General features: G+C 39.1%; 1 protein-coding gene across 3 annotated transcripts in view; it reads right to left on the reverse strand.

Annotated features, from left to right (window-relative positions):
* Window positions 1-20,339, reverse strand: part of LOC307003492 (NACHT, LRR and PYD domains-containing protein 3-like) — a 123,132-nt gene that overhangs the window by 72,596 nt on the left and 30,197 nt on the right. For 2 of the 3 annotated variants that reach the window (XM_079621993.1, XM_079621994.1), the window contains 2 exons: window positions 17,276-19,183; window positions 8,788-8,961 (listed from right to left, as the gene is read on the reverse strand). In XM_079621993.1, coding sequence (XP_079478119.1) covers window positions 8,788-8,961; window positions 17,276-19,183 — 2,082 coding nt within the window. The remainder of the gene's footprint in view (window positions 1-8,787; window positions 8,962-17,275; window positions 19,184-20,339) is intronic. The other variant, XM_079621995.1, reaches the window with a different exon arrangement.

The following is a 20,339-nucleotide window of genomic DNA, read 5'->3' on the forward strand; positions in this document are numbered from 1 at the left end:
TATAAAAGCTACAGGAAAATGTGAAGTTTAAATCTTATTGAAACCTTAAATATTATACTTTTAGAGTTAATATAAAAAAAGCGAACATTGGAAATGAGCAGTTGACGTGTGTCTAGCATGAGTGTGTGTGATGGGGGCAACACTTTATGTCTTGTAGGTGTTAGTTTAGGGCAGCTTTTTGGCCTGAATAGTGAGTATATTGTGTCTTTAACGTCTGGAGAGTTTTATCATTACAGATGGGTTAAGGCAAATGCTGAGTGAATCTGATGAAAAGATGATAGAGAACATGGGACGAGCTTTAAGTTGATTGGTCATCAAGATCTGTCCGGTAGTAATTACTTTTGTTATTTATGATGTGGATTTGAATTACTTTCTGGATCAGTTTAAGTAGTTATGTAAATTGGAATTGTGGAGTTGTATATCGCCGTCCATCGTGGGTTGAAATAAAAGAAGATGTTATAGATTTGACAGCAACAACAAAGATGTGACACATTGGCTAAGTCAATATCAAATTATGCAGAGAGCCATTTATGATTATTGTAAACAGGAGGAGAATGTTTTTTTTGACTGACATTGACCAAGTCTGTACAGCACGAACTGACCTGATAAAAGAAACTGTTGATGACTTTAAAAATGGTTGTAGAGGACTCAGTTGTGAGACAAAACAACAGGCCTGAAAAAAGCAGGATACGCGGTTAGACTGAGGGCCGTTCCCCTTCAAATACTTCGATAAGAAAATGAGATTGTGGCTTTAAGTGAAGAATGTAATATTTTTGTTTCAGAGGCAGAGAAAGATGTCTGGAGGAAATGTGTCTGAAGGACAACGTTTGGGTTAGTGTTGATGGCAAACCTTATCGAAGACACTATGTTAAATGTTATGTTAAAGGGTTAGTTCACCCAAAAATGAAAATAATGTAATTAATGACTCACCCTCATGTCGTTCTAAGCCCGTAAGACCTCCGTTCATCTTCGGAACACAGTTTAAGATATTTTAGATTTAGTCCGAGAGCTTTCTGTCCATCCATTGAAACTGTATATACAGTATACTGTCCATGTCCATAAAGGTAATATAAACATCATCAAAGTAGTCCATGTGACATCAGTGGGTTAGTTAGAAGTTTTTGAAGCATCGAAAATACTTTTTGGTCCAAAAATAACACAAAATAAGACTTTATTCAGCATTGCATTCTCTCCCGGGTCTGTTGTCAATCTGCGTTCAGGACTCCGCAGTGACGCTGCTGACGTAAGACGCTGATGACGTGTTATCTGGTGCGCCCGAGCTACGTTTACAGTCTGAGGGAGACGCACGCTATATTCAAGCTATTCTACATTGTTTGCGTGGATATCATTTTTTTAATGGTGCGTAAATGTGCATGTCGCGGATGAGACACTTTTACAGCGTGCGTTTCCCTCAGTCGAAGCTCGGGCGCACCAGATAACACGTCATCAGCGTCTTACGCCATCAGCGTAACTGTGAAGGATTGACAACAGACCCGGGAGAGAATACAATGCTGAATAAAGTCTTATTTTGTGTTATTTTTGGACCAAAAATTATTTTCGATGCTTCAAAAACTTCTAACTAACCCACTGATGTCACATGGACTACTTTGATGATGTTTATATTACCTTTATGGACATGGACAGTATACTGTATATACAGTTTCAATGGACGGACAGAAAGCTCTCGGACTAAATCTAAAATATCTTAAACTGTGTTCCGAAGATGAACGGAGGTCTTACGGGCTTAGAACGACATGAGGGTGAGTCATTAATGACATTTTCAATTTTGGGTGAACTAACCCTTTAAATTGATGATCGAGTTGTGTCGACCATCAAAAGGGGGATGCTTTATGTTTTATTAGGAATAAATGTTGGGAGAACACTAGGGGTAATTGGGTAAAAGCCCTGAAAGAAGCCATTCTTCTGCCTAACAAAAATTGCTGTCTGGATTGTTTCAACAGGAAACGGCAGGGCATCGAAGGCCGTGGCAGCACAGACTTTACTATCTGACAATAACCTAGAAATTTGTTTTCTTTACAGAGAGCATGCAGGATTGGGCTAACTGTCCTGGCCTGGGTTATTATTGTGGCAGAAAGGTGCTACACCTTGTACAGAGCATAACTTAAACAATTTTCCTTTTGCAGAATGTCAGGATGGATTGCATCAAGCTGAACTGATTCTGCTTCCAAATGTATGAATATTGACTTGTTAACGTAAGCAAAGTGGATATGTTTTTTTTCAGGGGAAAGGGACTCTGGTGCTATTAACCCTCTGGAGTCTAAGGTGTTTTTGGGGTCCTTGAGATGTTCTCACATGCCCTGATATTTGTATTTTTTTCAGTTGCTTATAAACATATTAATGGCAAAGGTGTAATTACACTCTATTTAGCACAAACATGGCTATCATAATATGTGAGCAACATGTATGTACATGTTTGCATTTTTGAGAGAATATTATTTATGCGTGGTTATTCAAAAAACTCAAACTTAAATGTTCTGATATAAGACCACAAACGACCAACTTCACATATTCCCACAATACTTTTGACTAATGGATCTTGTCGGCTAGAGTATTTACTTCAAAATGATCTGAAAATCATCCGGGCTAATCGTTCACATTAAACAATAGATTGATTTAAATTTTGTAAGACACTTTTTGTTTGGAAAGGCAATATGCAGGTGGGCGTGAATGATCCAACAAGGTCATGAATAATGTCCTCATTCCCACCTGGAGAAGACAAAGAGCTGCTAATGCTGCATACTAATGAGCAATTCATAGGTGTCACTGTGGCTACAAGAAAAAATGCAAAGACAACACACACACATATATACATAGCCTACATACATATATATACCAGTATATATATATATATATATATATATATATTACTACATAATTGGTTCAGAGTTGGAAACATCTTGAAAAAAGTGTATTTTTCCACAAACTGTATGCTTGCAAATTGTATAATATCCAAGGTAAACATTTCTAATTGTGCAGTTAATTCTCATTCGTATTTTCAGAAAGTTTTGGATTATGTAGGCTATCCTCTCCCCAAATTTGTCACTAATAAAACACAAAAATAATTTATAGAGAAGGCTTATATTGACCTTTTAAGATTTTGTTTGTAAGTTACCTTGTAAATTAGGTTTTGATGTGGCAGTATAAGCTTTATAAATAATCTATCCAAAACGAAATGTTGTCTTTCATATTTCGTCTGTAACATGTGGTCTTTTATAGCCTACTATATATTAGGGCATAAATGTTAATTTGCAGTTTAATATGTTGCTTATACAAATACATTTTATTTAAACGTATTCAGTCGATTTTTACTCATCTCAGTAGGCAATATAGTTTGCTAAAAGCGAAACTCGCGCGAGCTGTAGTAAACAACAGCATGCGCCGTTCATTCATTCAAACACAGAAACGCGATTCAAATATAAACAGTCTTTAGCGGTTTACAGACACCATTTCATATCGCGATTAGAACAAAGCACTTACTGATGATCTGCAGCTGGACCCGTTGTTCGGCTACTCCAGCACGTTTGAGGTAACATTTCCAGGATTATCACGATATTATTATTCCTCACAGCGAGTGTGTTGTCCAGCTGTTGTGGGCGTTGACTGGTTTGCGTGTGTTGCTTCAGATTAGAATTTGAATAGCGCGCGCGCTGTCGATGGGCGTGTCACATTAGCGGAGTAATGAGCTGGCAGAAAGATAATGAGGACGGCTGATCTCTCGCTCTTTATATATAGATTACATAAACAGAGAATATTTCTTTTATTTTTGAATTAGATAATTTAAAACTACACACTTAAATGATTATAGAGATATATATCTCATGTCTGAGTGAATAGTATTCGCTGAGTTTTATTTGAGTTTAGAGAAGTGCTTCAGAAAAAAAGTTCACGGAGACGGAGAGGCAGAAAGCACTCCCTGTTTACTTTCTTTATTTTACAAAAGCACAATGTTTTATTTCGATTGTAAGTGGACACATAAAAAAGTAGACATTTAACAGATTATTTTTTCATATTTCTTAAGGCTGTATGACCAAAACTGACTGAGTATTTTAGGTCTATTTTGCTGCTATGTAAAAAAAAACGAGCAAAACGCGCCTGCGCGTTTGCCGACCCCAGGGGGTTAAGCAAGAAATGTCTAATGATAATTGAAAATGAAATGAAAAATAATGATTTTTGAAAATTCCACAGGTCACACCAAAAGGAACGAGGGAAAGACAAGCGGTCACTAACAAAATACTTAAGGTCTCCATTCACAGGTGACAGCAAGCAGGAAATGGTTCATTCCAGTGGGGGTGCGGTGGTGATCTCAGGAGATCAGTGTGACACCTGGGTCCAAGCCGCTCACCTACACCAACAGGCCGCAACCATCCCATGAGTCCATGGGGTGAACGAGATGATCAACACGCCTGGAGGAGGATGTGAACCAACTAAAGGTTTAAGAATGTGGTTTTGTGATGATTTTGAGGATTTTATCCGATTATATTGAAATAGGGCTTAGTATTGATATTGGTATATGACAAATGATTTGATTGGTTACAGAGAAGATCTATTAATTAATGTAAATTATGGGGATTATTATTGAAGCTTATTACGTAGAACCACTGCCTGATTGAATTAAAAGTTAAAGGTACAAAGAACAAAATATGGTTAGGGAAATGGATATGGGGAAAATGTTGAATGTGTAGGAGTTATGATTGTATGTGTTATTCTGATAAATTTTGTTATTCATGGGTGAGAAAACTGGAATGTCTGTTCAATTGGTGAAAATGACAGTCTATCTGAATGATGATGGGGATGAACAAAATTATGCAGATGATTCAAGTAGAGATTACAGTTAAATGTGTTGATGTTTTCTTTTTCTTTCTGAGAACGATTGATATGTAAAGAAGGTCAAAAGCAGCAGTCATCCGTGGTACGAGATGGCGTACAAGGACAGGGTTTTGAAACTGAGGGATTTTTTTTACACTTTATGATTTGAATACTTCTGTTTGTTTTCCTACTGTGCTATAACTACTTTTTCCTTACTAGTGTGACTGCGGTTTAGCCCGGCATTAGTAAACATGTTTACTTGCTTGCTAAATAATTATGGGGCTTTCCCCAACAAAAACAGCCTTATGCTTCTTCATTCTAAACTTTTTCTTCACAGGTTCAAGGAGAGTGATTTTTTATGATATGATGTAATGACTTGAACTTGCATTTATTATTACTATTATTACAAATGTTTGATTAATCAGTTATCAGAGAATGATAAACAGAGAGGAGTTGTGGTGGCAATTTTATGATATTCAGTGATTTTTTATGATATGATGTAATGACTTGTACTTGCATTTATTATTACTATTATTACAAATGTTTGATTAATCAGTTATCAGAGAATGATAAACAGAGAGGAGTTGTGGTGGCAATTTTATGATTTTATGAGAAGACCTTGGAAGAGCTAGGAGATAAAAGCTGGTTCAGTCTGTCTGGGGGTGTGTCACTCTTCTGCACAGGGTAACAACTGTGTATTAGACTGCTCCTATTCTTGCAAGAATAAATACTTCTATTTTATAATTTGACTCTGAGTGTCTCTTACGCAGTGATGTTTGTTTGATGAATTTTTGCCACAACAAGAACTTCCACAGATCCACCGCATACACATTCCTCGTTGGTATGGAATAAAATCAGTGCACAGACACGACGCACATCAACTCCATGTGTTTTGTGATGCAAGCGAGAAAGCTTATAGTACTGTTGCTTACCTGCTGCGAGTAGCTGATGATGGAGCAAAGACCACATGCCTTGTTGCTTCAAAGTCCAGAGTAGCCCCCCTGAAGAAGATCTCACTGCCTCGTCTTGAGCTGATGGGAGCAGTGATTGGAGCAAGACTAGGAAACAGTCTGTTAAAGCCTCTGAATATGGAGCTCAATCAAGTTCATATGTGGACGGATTCGATGATTGTGCTGCAGTGGATTCGCAGTCCAGCTCACAAATGGAAACAGTTTGTGTCCAATCGAGTGTCAGAAATCCAGTCTTTAACCAATCCTGCAATGTGGTCTCACTGTAAAGGCAAGTTCAATCCTGCAGACCTTCCCAACAGAGGTCAGACTGCAGCTAACCTGAAGGAAAGTGAACTGTGGTGGAAAGGACCTTCATTTCTGACTGCACCGAGTCTATTGGAAGAGAGCAATGAAGACCAAAGCGATGAAGATGTGACTAGTGAGCTAAAGCCAGGTCAGCAGATCATCGTGCAACAACGTGCAAAAGAGAATGGAGCCTGTGCTGGATTTACTGAAGTACAGTAAGCTGAAGCGAGTTCTGCGAGTCACCACTTGGATCAAGAGGTTTGTGCACAATGCAAGTTCAAGCTCCAAGATGCGAGGTGAGTTGACTGCTGATAAAATGTTTGAGGCTGAGAAGTGCTGGATAAAGGTGACACAAGATAGCAGCTTTAGTCATGAAATCAGTTTGCTGAAAGCTGGTAAGACCCTGAAAGCAGATTCAAAAATCAGAGACCTAAACCCGTTCCTTGGTAAAGATGAATTGCTCTGTGTTGGAGGCAGACTGCAACAGTCAGACTTTAGTTACAGAGAAAAACATCCATGGATTCTGCCCAGCAAAGACAGATATTGTGAGCTGCTGGTTCAGCACAATCATGAATTTATCATGCATTCTGGTCTGAGAGACACACTAGTACAAATTAGAAGCAGATACTGGATTTTGCGAGCCAGACAAATTGTGAAAACTATTCTGTCAAAATGTACGGTGTGCAAAAGATTTAAAGCAAAGCCTGCACAGCAGGACACTGCTCCATTACCACGAGACAGAATATCAGAGACACCCCCATTTGAAGTAACTGGCATAGACTTTGCAGGTCCACTGTATGTGAAGAATGATCGTGCACTATGCAAGGCTTATGTGCTGTCACTAGAGCAGTGCATTTGGAGCTGGTTTCAAGTCAGTCAACAGAAAGTTTCTTGTTAGCACTGAAGCGATTTGTCTCCAGAAGAGGGCTGTGCAAGGTCATATATACGGACAATGCCAAAACCTTTAAGAGAGCAAACCAAGACCTTAGTGAGCTGTGGAAAGCCATCAAAGATCCACAAATTCTGGAATACTTCTCAGGGAAGGGCATCACTTGGCGTTTCATTGTAGAACGAGCAGCCTGGTGGGGTGGATTTTGGGAGAGGCTTGTAAGGTCTGTGAAAACGAGCCTGAGGAAGGTGCTAGGAAAGGCATCGCTCACCTTTGAAGAAATGTCTACACTCCTTGCAGAAGTAGAGGCCACACTGAATTCCAGACCCCTCACCTTTGTCCACAATGAGCTCGACGAGCCGCAGCCACTAACACCAGCACACCTTCTGGTGGGTGAACGACTCCCTTCACTGCCTCCAAAACCATTTCCGGCAGACTATGATCATCCCACTGTGAGTAAAGAGGATATGACAAAAAGATGGAGATACAGGAACCGACTCATGACCAACCTGTGGAATCGCTGGAGGAAGGACTATTTACTGGACCTGAAATCTGCACATTCCTGCAACACACAGAAACCCACTGAGTTGAAGATGGGTGACATTGTTCTCATAGGAGATGCCAACATGCCGAGACAAACCTGGAAATTAGGAAAAATTGAAGAGCTGTTTCCAGGCCGAGATGGCAAGGTTAGATCCTGTGCTGTTCGCACATCCACAAGGACTGTGTTAAAGAGACCCGTTCAATTGCTTTATGCATTAGAGATTTAAGTTGATGAACACTTGTTCATGGGGGGAGGATGTTGTGAATTAATTAGAAGAGAAATGTTTAATTCATTATCTTTAATAATAACAGAAACAGTTGTCATTTACAAGGTTGTTCAGCTTTAAGAAAAGTCTACCCATGATGCATAGTGGGCGAGAGTGCGCATATAGAAAAAGAGATGAAAGAAAAGTGATTGACATCATGTGTGTACGCTGTATCAATGTGGAATCCTGTTCGTGAATTTCAGTAAACAGTTAGTTTTACTTTAAATCAAGTCGTCAGTGGTCATTACTGCTTGTTAAGGAAGAAAAGATACAACAAGAAAGTACTGGGTACTATAAGGTAACTGCATAGGTTAAGGTTAGGTCACATTCTTATAGGGCTTTTCACACTGCAATTAACCACTGGTTATAGTCATTCTAAACCACCCTTTTAACCCTGGTTAAAGAAATATTTCACACTTGTAAATTAGAAGTGGGTTTAGCTGGATTAGAGACGCTTCTGCACTGTTAACCCCGCATTGCAGAGTGTGAAACGATACAGTGTTAGAATGTTACGGCTAGATACTTAGCAATGGACAGCCAATTGAGTGCCTCAAGTTCACATGCTTTGTTTGGTCACAGAACTTGATCTCCTATGCACTCTCTAATATCCCGCCTTCACTAACGGCAAGTTAATCAATTACGAATTGAGATAGGATGGTAATTTTGTTCCCCAAAATGACGAGATTGGCTGCCTTTGATAAGGCTATTCTCACGTGACGGAAGACTACTATTCACTTTTATGAAGACCTAGCAACAACAATTTAGGAAAGAAGAAATACGGGACAAAAATTATTTTCTCATAATAATTTGGGACACTTAAAAGAGAGATAAAATACGGAACTGTCCAAGGAAAAACGGGACGTGTGGTCACCCTATGCACGTGTAATCCAGTGTGTTCAATATATTCAGGGGCCGAGCAATGAAGGGAGGTGTGTCGATTTCAAATATTGAGTGTTTCTCAGAAATCGCTTTCTGCTACTTTACAGAATGAATGCGAAACTCAAACCTCAGTATGTTGACACCACAGTTTGGACTCGTCAGTCCAGCACAGAGCATCTTCAGTCCTGAATCCTGCAAGTGATTGTTACTCAGGTCCAGCTCTCTCAGGGAGGAGTTTGATGACTGTAGAACTGAAGCCACAACTTCACAATGCTGATCACTGAGATCACAGGCTGTTAATCTGAAAAAACAGATGACAATGGTTAAAAGGTTATGATCAGTCAAGAGCTTGGTCCTGTGTTAAGAATGGAGAAGCTTCTGAGCACTGGAGAGATGTTCGAGAGCGGGAAGGCCTGGGTTGCACTTTTATTTGACATTTCATGCACTTATATGTTCTTACAGTGTACTTACTTTAGAAAGTACTGGGTACTATAAGGTAACTGCATAGGTTAAGGTTAGGTCACATTCTTATAGGGCTTTTCACACTGCAATTAACCACTCGTTATAGTCATTCTAAACCCCCCTTTTAACCCTGGTTAAAGAAATATTTCACACTTGTAAATTAGAAGTGGGTTTAGCTGGATTAGAGCCGCTTCAGCGCTGTTAACCCTGCATTGCAGTGCCAAACTTGCGGAGTGTGAAACGATACAGTGTTAGAATGTTACGGCTAGATACTTAGCAATGGACAGCCAATTGAGTGCCTCAAGTTCACATGCTTTGTATGGTCACAGAAACACTGACACCGAGTCTGAAATCAAATACGTCCCGACTATATAGTATGCAAAAAACTGTACGTTAACAGAGCAGTATGTCTGAATACATAGTATTTGAAAGTCGCCGGATGACCTACTACTTCTGGCAAGATTCTGAAGTACATACGATGGACACTTTACCCATGAGGCCAAGGGAGAGGTTTTATGAATGGCAGTGAAGCGACGTAACTGGCGCTTGTAGGTCACATTATAATGACAACATGGCGGATGTAGTACGTCCAGATTCCATTCATACTATACACATTCATATTCGGAAAGGCACAAATAATGTGTTTTTTACAAATACTTATTTTGAACAAATACTTTAAAAAATATTTGTATTCGGGAACAAAAAAAAAAAACTTTATATAAAACAGCTGCGTTTCCTCATGAGACCGCAGTGCATGCCCGGATGAGTGAGTGAGTGACGGACACAGGCTGCTCCACACAGCAACAGAGAGGGCTCAGCTGAGCGAAAAAACACTTAACTGCATCACTATTTTTGTTGAATAGATTTTTGTAGCTTAACTGGGTTCCTGAGGCAGTTTATAACTTTCGGGAAGTGGAGTTTGATCGGGAGATTATTCCATTACGCTGCATTATTGACGTCTGCAGTCAGGGGCTCTCATGTTCGCTCTGTTTAGCTGTTTAGCGCGGTAATTTACTGTCTATGGGTAATATAGACAATAGGCTGTTGATAGAGTAACGTTAACGTTCGGTTAAAAAGGTTAAAAATGCTTGTGTAGTGTCGAATTGTATGCACGTGTGGGAGTTATATGGTGCGTTTAAGTTACTCTTGTCTTTTGCAGACAGCAAGATGTAGGCTGTAGGCTTCATAATGTTCACAATGGTATTTTATTAGTTGTTGGTTTAACCATGGATGAGGTAATGGGTGTTATGTTTTTTTTTTTAAATTACGTTCCTTGTTTCATTTCTGGATTTATAGAAAAACATCAACCAATATGGCATATCCATAATTATTATAATGGATATAATTCAAGAATACTTACACTATAACGTAAATTAGAAGTGTAACGCAAAAAAGGATTTTTACGCCTATTTTGAATTTTACTCGAATACAAATACAAATACTTTCCCCCCCTCAACAAATACAAATATCGGCTGCTTTGCACACCCCTAGTGCTGATCTACCCGGCGGGACACGAGTTGGCATGCGTTTGATGCATGTCTCATAAATCGTTAAAAAATGTAAACGTCTGGGAGAAAGAGAAGAGCAAACATATCGATAGATCTGAATAAGAGTGACGACGCAAAAGAGCTAGGCTAGAGCTTTATTCTGTATGTTTTTCTGTGCGAACACACACACACGTGACCCGAAGCGTGCAGCCCTGCACATAGACGGCTATACAGAGCTCTCTTTCGCATCTGAATGGACAAATACACACAACATTATGTCTAAATGTCAGTTTTGGAGAGTATTCACGTAAACACAGTCGGTTATGTCTTTACAGAACGTACAGTTGTGAGAATATCGGATGTGCATCACAGTGCAATTGGATCTCCACACTCGGTCTTAAAGTGACAGTTCGTAATAAACGTAATGCCGTCTGTACACTTAATATTGATCAAACAACTGCTCTTTAATAGCTTTAATAAGGATTAATTATATTTAATTTATACAAATAAATATATCTGCTTGAAAGAATAAAGAATGATGCATGTAAGTTAAAGACTGCATAATCATTCATTGAAGAAAAAAGAAGAAATCATTCTACTTTAGGAGAAGAGTTTTTATTTAATTTTAAGATATTATTTTATGTCACAGTGCTAAATCTGTGTCTGTATTACATGTTCAAACTTTAAAAATGATTCATATTAACAATAGATGTTTTCTACTGGAATATATAATGGGTTTGGAAATTTTAGAGAAATTCTAAATTAATGCATTACAATTTAACTAAACCCATTCGATTTTAGTCGACTAAATCTACTGCAGATTTAGTAGACTAAAATCTTATTGTATTTCGTCGACTAAAACTAGACTAAAACTAAAACAATTCAGATGACTAAAATATGACTAAAACTAAAATGGTATTTTAGTCAAAAGGCTATGATTAAAACTAAATAAAAATTTGCTGTCAAAATTCACACTGGCGATAGTCATGGTTTGAAGGATAGACGTGGATTATTTGCAAAGTTTATAATTTGCTCGCTTTTAAGTCGAGTCAGGCTTTATTATGAGGCGGCTGCCTCCGTCAAATTTCGCCTCAACAAATTAGGCTAGTGACAAATGGTCAAAAAGTGCTTTAGCTTTTGAGATACCCCTACCGGAGGTAGAACTAAACCAAATAATGTTTTTCCTCATCTCTAAGGTCTCCCACATATGGAATGGATTCTTGGCTCAAAATATTTTACTGCTAAGATTGTTAAATTAACAGATATTGTTATAAACCCCAAAACCAAAAAAGGACTAAAATATAGGCTGTCCGTATGGGAGTTAAGGTATATAAACTAGTGCAGATCAATCACACAAGCTCTGAGAGCTTTGAAACTTGACATATTTGTAGTCAGGAACATGCTTTACCTACTAGAAAAGCCTGGATGTGAATATATTGATGTATGGAATAAATAGAGACATATAAACACATACCAAAAATAAGCGGACATACACAAATTGAATATCTATGCAGAATGTTTTCATTTACTTTGTGGTTGCTTTGCCAAGGATTATCATATAAACATATATGATGGCTTGTTGGAAAGGTGGGGTTGTGCTGAATCCAGCAATACCAAATATGTAAATATAGCATGATAAATCTGAGTTTTCTGTCACTCAATGTGTGAGGTGTCTAAAATGAAAAGAAAATGGAACACTGACATAATTTAGTCCAAAGCCCATTATCATTGGTGAGAAGAATGTTGAGAAATGAAAATATAAGATACATTTAATAATGAAACATTTCACATGGCACCTTGAACTATATGGATACAAAGATTGAAATCGAAAGATAACACCTTACCATAGCACAAACAGGAGACCAGGAGTCAGGATTGGAGTTTCACCTTATTAATGAGCCTTTTAATAAAACTATAACTTAACTTCACACAATACAAATTAAATTACTGTCTTAAATCAAACAACTGGAAATCTAACAAACTCTGTGCAGGTTAAGCCCACTGAAAGACACTGGCATTTGGTGGCATCGTTGCAGTTTCTGTCTTTACAGTAGAGGTGGGTGATGTCTCTAACTTCTTTAGGTGCACCTTCTGGAACATCACAGGTTTAATGCACCCATCTTCTCTGAGCCTCCACCCTCTACCAACTGGGTTCCAGAGAAGAGGTTTGGCCAGGTGGCTGTGACGCCACACTGCTGTTTGGTACAAGGCTCTCACCACATGTTGCTGGAAGGCATCTTCTGTTGGTGGTAGATTTGTTTCTGACAAATCTGTGGTAGATGCCATACAGAAGATAATGGAAGCTGTCGAGCAGAGGCAGTATCCCTTTGATCTTGATAGCATTCATGAGGAACTAATCAACATCGCAAGTGGTCAGGTTGCATCTGAGAAAGTTACAAAAGACCTCTCAAGCTTCCTCCAAGATGGTGCGAAGCAGAATGCCATCTCTATTGAACAACTCTGGCAAAATCAAAAAGAACAAAGAGCTTCTGGGAGCCAGAGAAAAGAAACCAGTGTGCAACCTTCAAGGACATGAAAACATCAGTTGGAGTCAGCATTAGGGATGGGAACCGAGAACCGATTCTTCTTCAGAACCGGTGCCCAGTGAATCAATTCCTTGGAACCGTTAGCATGCCTGCGTATCGATTCCGCGTATCGGTTCCGCTCGTTGCAAATGTGTCATGACGTCACACACGCGCTGCGTTGTTTTGATTCAGAACGCGGCAAACATGGCAGAGGCAGAAGTTCGACGCAGAAGTATAATGAGGCTTTTAACGGGACGCCACGTTGCTTTCCGACCAGCCATCGCGTGCTGTCTCACACACATTCACTCGCACACATACATACGCTCTCACTCACTCTCATGCGCGCGCGCACACACACACACTCGCGTGCACACACACACACACACTCGCGTGCACACACTCTCTCGCGCTCACTCACTCACTCACACAAACGCACACATGCTCACTCACACACACGCGCGCGCACATACACACTCACTCACTAGCGCTCACACACTATCTCGCGCTCACGCACACACTCTCGCTCACTCATTAGCACACACACACACACACTCTCGCGCTCACACACGCACTCTCGCGCTCACTCACTCACACACAAACACACACATGCTCACTTTGAGAAGTAGCTCAACTATACTTTTAGATTTGTTCTGAGGTTGCTACACATAATTTGTGTATATGTGCTCTGTGTTGTGTCTTCTGATCAGATATTAAAGCGAGTTAATTAAAACAAACAAATTTGTACTTATTCCCTCACCCAATGAGAATCGATAAGAGAATCGATAAGGAATCGGATCGATAAGCAATATCGATAATGGAATCGGAATCGTTAAATCCTTATTAATTCCAATCTCTAATGACCATCAACACTCAGTCAAAGATCTTGAAAGACAAAGAAGAGGCACTATTCACACCAGTAGACGAACACATATCATCACAGGACAAACAAGTGTTCCAAACTACAGAAAATACCTCAGGATCAGCGGAAACAAGGCTGCTCTATGTAGCTTTGTCAGCACCTACATTGCCAGTACTGGGCCAACGATAATTTCTTCAGAGAACACGGTCATCTTGGCAGGTGGCTTTGAAAATGGTCAGGAGGTTAAGAGGGTTAGCAAGTCAGGCATTGACTGCTTGGAAGATCTTTACAGTGACCAGGAGGCGGCTGACACGAGGCTGGTGTTACATGCAATACACATTGCACAGTCACATTCTCGTCTAATTGTCAAATGTGATGATACAGATGTACTAGTTTTGCTTCTGTACTATTCAAGCAAAGGGATGTTTGGATCCTCAGCAGTGTTTATGCACTGTTTATGCACAAGGAAAGATTCGACCCTATATGTTTAATCGCTCAGAAGCTTGGAGCAGTGCTTTGTGAGTGTTTACCTGCATGCCACGCCCTCATGGGTTGTGACACCACAAGCAGTGTGTACAGAATTGGGAAGGCCACTGCCCTCACAAGACTGAAGACCCATCTTTGTGAGTTACAGGAAATGACCAAATTTGGACTCTCTGGTAGCCTGGAAGAGGCTTTGCCTGTGGCAAGAAGGTATGCCCTCCTCCTGTATGGCCAAAAGAAAAAGGTGGATGGGCATCCTTGCACCAACCTGGATGAGCTGAGGTACACACTGGCATCTACCACAGATTTGTCAGCAGCAAATCTACCACCAACAGAAGATGCCTTCCAGCAACATGTGCTGAGAGCCTTGTACCAAACAGCAGTGTGGCGTCACAGCCACCTGGCCAAACCTCTTCTCTGGAACCCAGTTGGTAGAGGGTGGAGGCTCAGAGAAGATGGGTGCATTAAACCTGTGATGTTCCAGAAGGCACCAGCACCTAAAGAAGTTAGAGACATCACCCACCTCTACTGTAAAGACAGAAACTGCAACGATGCCACCAAATGCCAGTGTCTTTCAGTGGGCTTAACCTGCACAGAGTTTTGCTCTTGCCCTTTCCCAGACTGTCCAAATATGACCCACTTTGTCACTGATGACATTGTGGATGAGTGACAGTGCTGTGTTGCAGATATGGGGAGCTGATCTCAGAATGGCTACCAAAAGCAGTTCATGTTCCAAATGGTTGCTGCTAGAAAATAAACAGCCCGAGAAGAGAGGACTCATCCCCCCTCTGAGTGTTTGTTTTGTTAGATTGACATTTGTTTGATTTAAGACAAGATATGTAATTTAATTTGTATTGTGTGAAGTTAAGTTATAGTTTTATTAAAAGGCTCATTAATAAGGTGAAACTCCAATCCTGACTCCTGGTCTCCCCAGCAGGTACAAGATATAGACTCCAACGTCGGTCAGACGTTGGATTTTGGTTGAAAATGAAAGTTGGGTTAACGTCTAAATCCAATGTTTGTTTGACGTCAAGCTCCAACATTGGACAGTTGTTGAATTTTGGTTGGAATAAACCAAACCAAAAGGTGAAATGCATGGCTGTACACTTATAACCAGCTTCACTTAAAACTAACCAGAATTACTTTATTTAATTTCCGTTTAAATGAAATCATTATTTTGTATTTTAAAGTCACCATGATGGTGGTTAGCGTTTGCTTTAGTTTTAACATAACATTTTGTGTGGCTGCTATAACTGTGTGTTTATAAAGCATAATGGTTGTAGCTAAAGAAGCCATGAGATCAGGTGACATTGGCTGTTTCTTGATGATGATGATGATGACGACAATGTTGATATTATCATGTACTTGCCTGAATCCCTGATCTTTTTAAGTGTCTAATGCTTTGATTAAATAGGACTTGTTTTAATTTTGTATTATTCATGATATAATTTATTTGATTCTACAGCATATCAAGCAGTGTTGTTTATCAAATAATATACTGAACTTTTATTGCGTTGTTAAATGTTATTTTTAAATCAGCCTACTTCAGTGTGATATTTTACCATATTATCATGCTTAACACTGAGAATTGTAATAATTGTAATGTGATGATCAGATGCAGATATCTAAATCAGAGAATATCATAGGTTTGGGCGGTTGGCGGGTGGATTATTTATTTTTAACAGCGGATTCGGGGGACTCAAAGTGCAACAGATTAATGACATTTTGGTCATATAGACAAGTCCATATAGACAAAAAACTTGATAACAGTCGGCAAATATATAATATGAGGATGCACAATGCAAAAGCCTAAACGTAAACAGGTTGCATGCAGCGTTCATCCAATCAATGACAATAACACCACAAGTATGCAAATAAGAACATTAACCCAGGGTTTAGGAATGTACAGCATGAAACATCAGTTTATAAAAACCCAGGATTAATTGTTAACCCTGGGTAAATTATGATCAGTGTGAAAGTTTACAATGACCCAGGGTTAACAATTTCAAGTGTGAAAAGCCTTCTTGTTTGTCAATAATTAGATATAAGACAGATAGTTCTGGACCTTGATTCTGAATGGTTGAGCCGTGTCCTAAGCCGTAGTAAATCACTCTACAAGGACTCAAGCCATCCAAGCCACATAAAGTTTTCAGTGATCTTATCACGGTTACACTCCCATAGCATTAAGGCCAAGACTAGTAGGCTCAGAGACAGTTTCTGGTCAACCCTGTTCCTGGAGTACCCACAGCACTGCACATTTTCAAATTCAACTCATCAGGTAGTTAGTAAAGACTCCAAGACCTCTAATATGTGTGTTAGATAAGAGAGACATCAAAAATGTACAGTGCAGGGATGCTCCAGGACCAGGGTTAGGAACAACTGACCTAAGTTAAGATATGTCTTATTTTAATTCATCCTCTCCGCAACTAGATATATGAGGTAGTCTAATTATAAAAGTGTGATTTATAGACCAGGAAAAGGAATATATTTATCTAAAGATGCTCAATCCTTATCCAGTAAATTATGAACGATGGAAAAGTAATGTAAATTCAATGGTTGAAAAGACTGTAATTGCTGAAGAACATTCAGGTTTTAAAACTTCAGAAATTTAATTACTTGGATTTCAATTACAATTACAAATTAAAATAATTATTTTAAATATTTTAATCTGTAGACACTTCAAATTTATGTAAATGAAAAAGCTATTACAGCGCATTTAGCTAAACTATTAGCCTACATGAGAGGTATTATGTTCATATTTCAAATCAGTTGATATTATGTTCATATATTCACACTCACAGAGCTTTTCTGCAGTTCCTCAGAGCAGGTAACAGTCTCCTTTGACCATCCTTTGATGATGTGATCTTTTTAGGGTCAAACTCATCCATCACCTTTTCTGACATCAAGATCATGTTTGCCAAAGTTGAACATTGTGCAAGAGAAAGGTTTTTGTTACTTGTTCCAGATTGTAAAAACGCCTGCATTTCTTCAACAAGAGAACTATCCTTCATCTCAATCAAGCACTGTGACAGATTCATCCATCTTTCAGGGCTGACATTGTCTGTTGTGTTTTGTGTTTTTTTAAGGTTGTGGATTATTTTCTTGATGCTCTCTGGGTTGTTCTCTGTGTGAATCAGCACATCCTGTAAGAGTCTCTGATTGGACTCCAGCGAGATGCCATGAAGGAATCGAAGGAAAAGATCCAGGTGTCCATTTTTACTGTTCAAGGCTTTATTCATTGCTCCCTTCAGAACCACATCCAGAGAAAGGAACCTTTTCAGAACTTCACTGTTCTTGTGTAAATAACAGTAAAACACATACAGTGCTGCAAAAAACTCCTGAAAGCTGAGATGTACAAAGCTGTAAACCTTCCTGTGATAAATCACAGATTCCTCCCTAAAGATCTCAGTGCAAATCCCAGAATACACTGAGGCGTCAGTGATGTCTATGCCGCTCTCAATCAGGTCCTCCTCATAGAACATCACATTGCCCTTCATCAGCTGATTGAAAGCCAGTTCAGCAAGTTTCACAATCACTTCTCTGTTGGACTGCAGGACTTTCTCTGGATCTCTCTCTTCATACTTCTGGTTCCTCATACTAGTTTGAATGAGGAGGAAGTGTATGTACATTTCAGTCAGAGTTTGAGGGATTTCTGCACTGAGATCTTGTTTCAGGAGGTTTTGAAGTACAGTGGCTGAGATCCAGCAGAAGACGGGTATGTGGCACATGATGTGGAGGCTTCTTGCTCTTCTGATGTGTGAGATGATTCTGCTGGCTTGATGCTCATCACTGATTCTCTTCCTGAAATATTCCTCCTTCTGAGGGTCATTGAATCCCTGAATTTCTGTCACAAGGTTGATGTATTTTGAGGGGATCTGATTGGCTGCTGCTGGTCTGGTGGTGATCCAGATGAGAGCAGAGGGAAGCAGATCTCCTTTCATGAGGTTTGACATCAACACACCCACTGATGAAGTCTCAGTCACATCAGAAACTTTCTCACTGTCTGAAAACATCAGTGTAATTCTGCTTTCATCCAGACCATCAAAGATGAACACAACTGTACACTCATCATAAATCTTTGAGTCCAGATCTTCAAGTTCAGGATGAAAGTCCAGCAGAAGTCTGTGAAGACTGTACTGACGATCTCTAATCAAGTTCAGCTCTCTAAACGGAAGCACAAATATGAAATCTACATCCTGATTGGCTTTTCCCTCGGCCCAGTCCAGAATGAACTTCTGCACAGAGACGGTTTTTCCAATTCCAGCGATGCCTTTAGTAAGAACAGTCTTGATTTTCTCTTTCTTCTCTCTTCTCTTCTCCTCATTTCCAGGTTCAGGTGAAGGATCAAAGATGTCATTGCAGTTGATTGGAGTGTCTTGGAGGGTCTTGTAACTTTTCTCCATCTGTAGCACCTCATGTTCTTCATTCACTCCTTCACTCTCTCCCTCTATGATGTACAGCTGTGTGTAAATCCTGTTCAGGAGGGTCTGATTCTCTTGTAGTTTGATTCCCTCAAATAAGCTCTCATACTTGTTCTTCATGCTGGTTTTGTGCTGGTCTTTGACTCTCTGCAGATCATCATGCACTGGCTGGTGAGAATCGAGCTGCAGGGCTGCTTCTGTGTCATGATGACTGATGTGTTTCTGACAGGAGGAGGATGTGCTGGTCTGACAGGACACATCTCTGATCTGGTCAGCTCTCCCACCACTGCAAACACATTAAGAAGACAAACAGAAAAAACAAAAAACAGAAAAGACCTTTGTGAACAAAGAAAATATTTAAACATGTTTAATGTGAAAATCACACATGTAGAAATAAGTGTTTTCTCTTTCAGACAAATTTCTATCTATTGTAATGTGATATGATTACATGCAATTAATTAATATGTAAATGGCGACTGATGACACAGATTGTATAGACCCCTTTTCAGTTAATAAACATCATGATGTTTTTTGTGGGTGGAGCTTAGGTGGAGGCAGAACGATCCCTCTGGCCGCTTCACTAACGCTAGTTAGCAAGTTTTGTTAGCTTGTTTTTTAACAATGACTGGAGAAAATCCAATTTTATCTTAACCTTTATGCCTCATTATATATTTTACGACGTTGAGTGCATTAAGGGACAAAAATGTCCAATCTAAACACTGCCATAAAACAATTATATATTTTAAAAAAATTCCACTTTCATTGAGTTAAATATTTTAACCAACATCAGTCCGGAAAAAAACTACCAAATATTTATTTATTTTTCAGAATTTTAACCCCTTAAATGCCATTTGTTTACATGATGCCACTGTTTTTATCGATGGAAAAAAACATAAAAAAATGTAAAACAATTGTGTACTACATGCTAGGTGGATTTCTTGGGAGGGAATTATCACAGCCTGGTATATGTCCATGATTAGCAGCAACATTGATTTTTACGCATTTTTATTTTTTGTGTTATGTCAGATAAAATAAAAAAAATCACACTTAGCGCATTACGGACCAAAAATGGTCACATATTAAACACTGCCTAAAAATATTATATATTATTATTATTTTCCACTTTTACTAAGTTAGATCTTTTAACCAGCATCAGTCCTCATCATAACTACCAAATATTTATTTAATTTCAGGATTTTAACCCTTTAAATTCCAGTTTTGGTGACGATACCATCAATTTGTATAAGAGGACAAAACACAAAAATGCAATTATTTTCCATACACTAAATGCAAAGAGAAAACTTTAGCTTTGGATTATCACAGTCTTGAATATGTCAAAATTTGTAAATGCAGCAGAAATAATGTTGCCCCTAATCTTTGTGTTATGTCAGATTTAAAATAAAAATCACACTTAGCGCGTTAAGGACCAAAAATGGTCACAT

This window comes from Phoxinus phoxinus (genome assembly GCF_949152265.1).
Source record: "Phoxinus phoxinus genome assembly, chromosome: 1".
NCBI classification, from domain to species: Eukaryota; Metazoa; Chordata; class Actinopteri; order Cypriniformes; family Leuciscidae; genus Phoxinus; species Phoxinus phoxinus.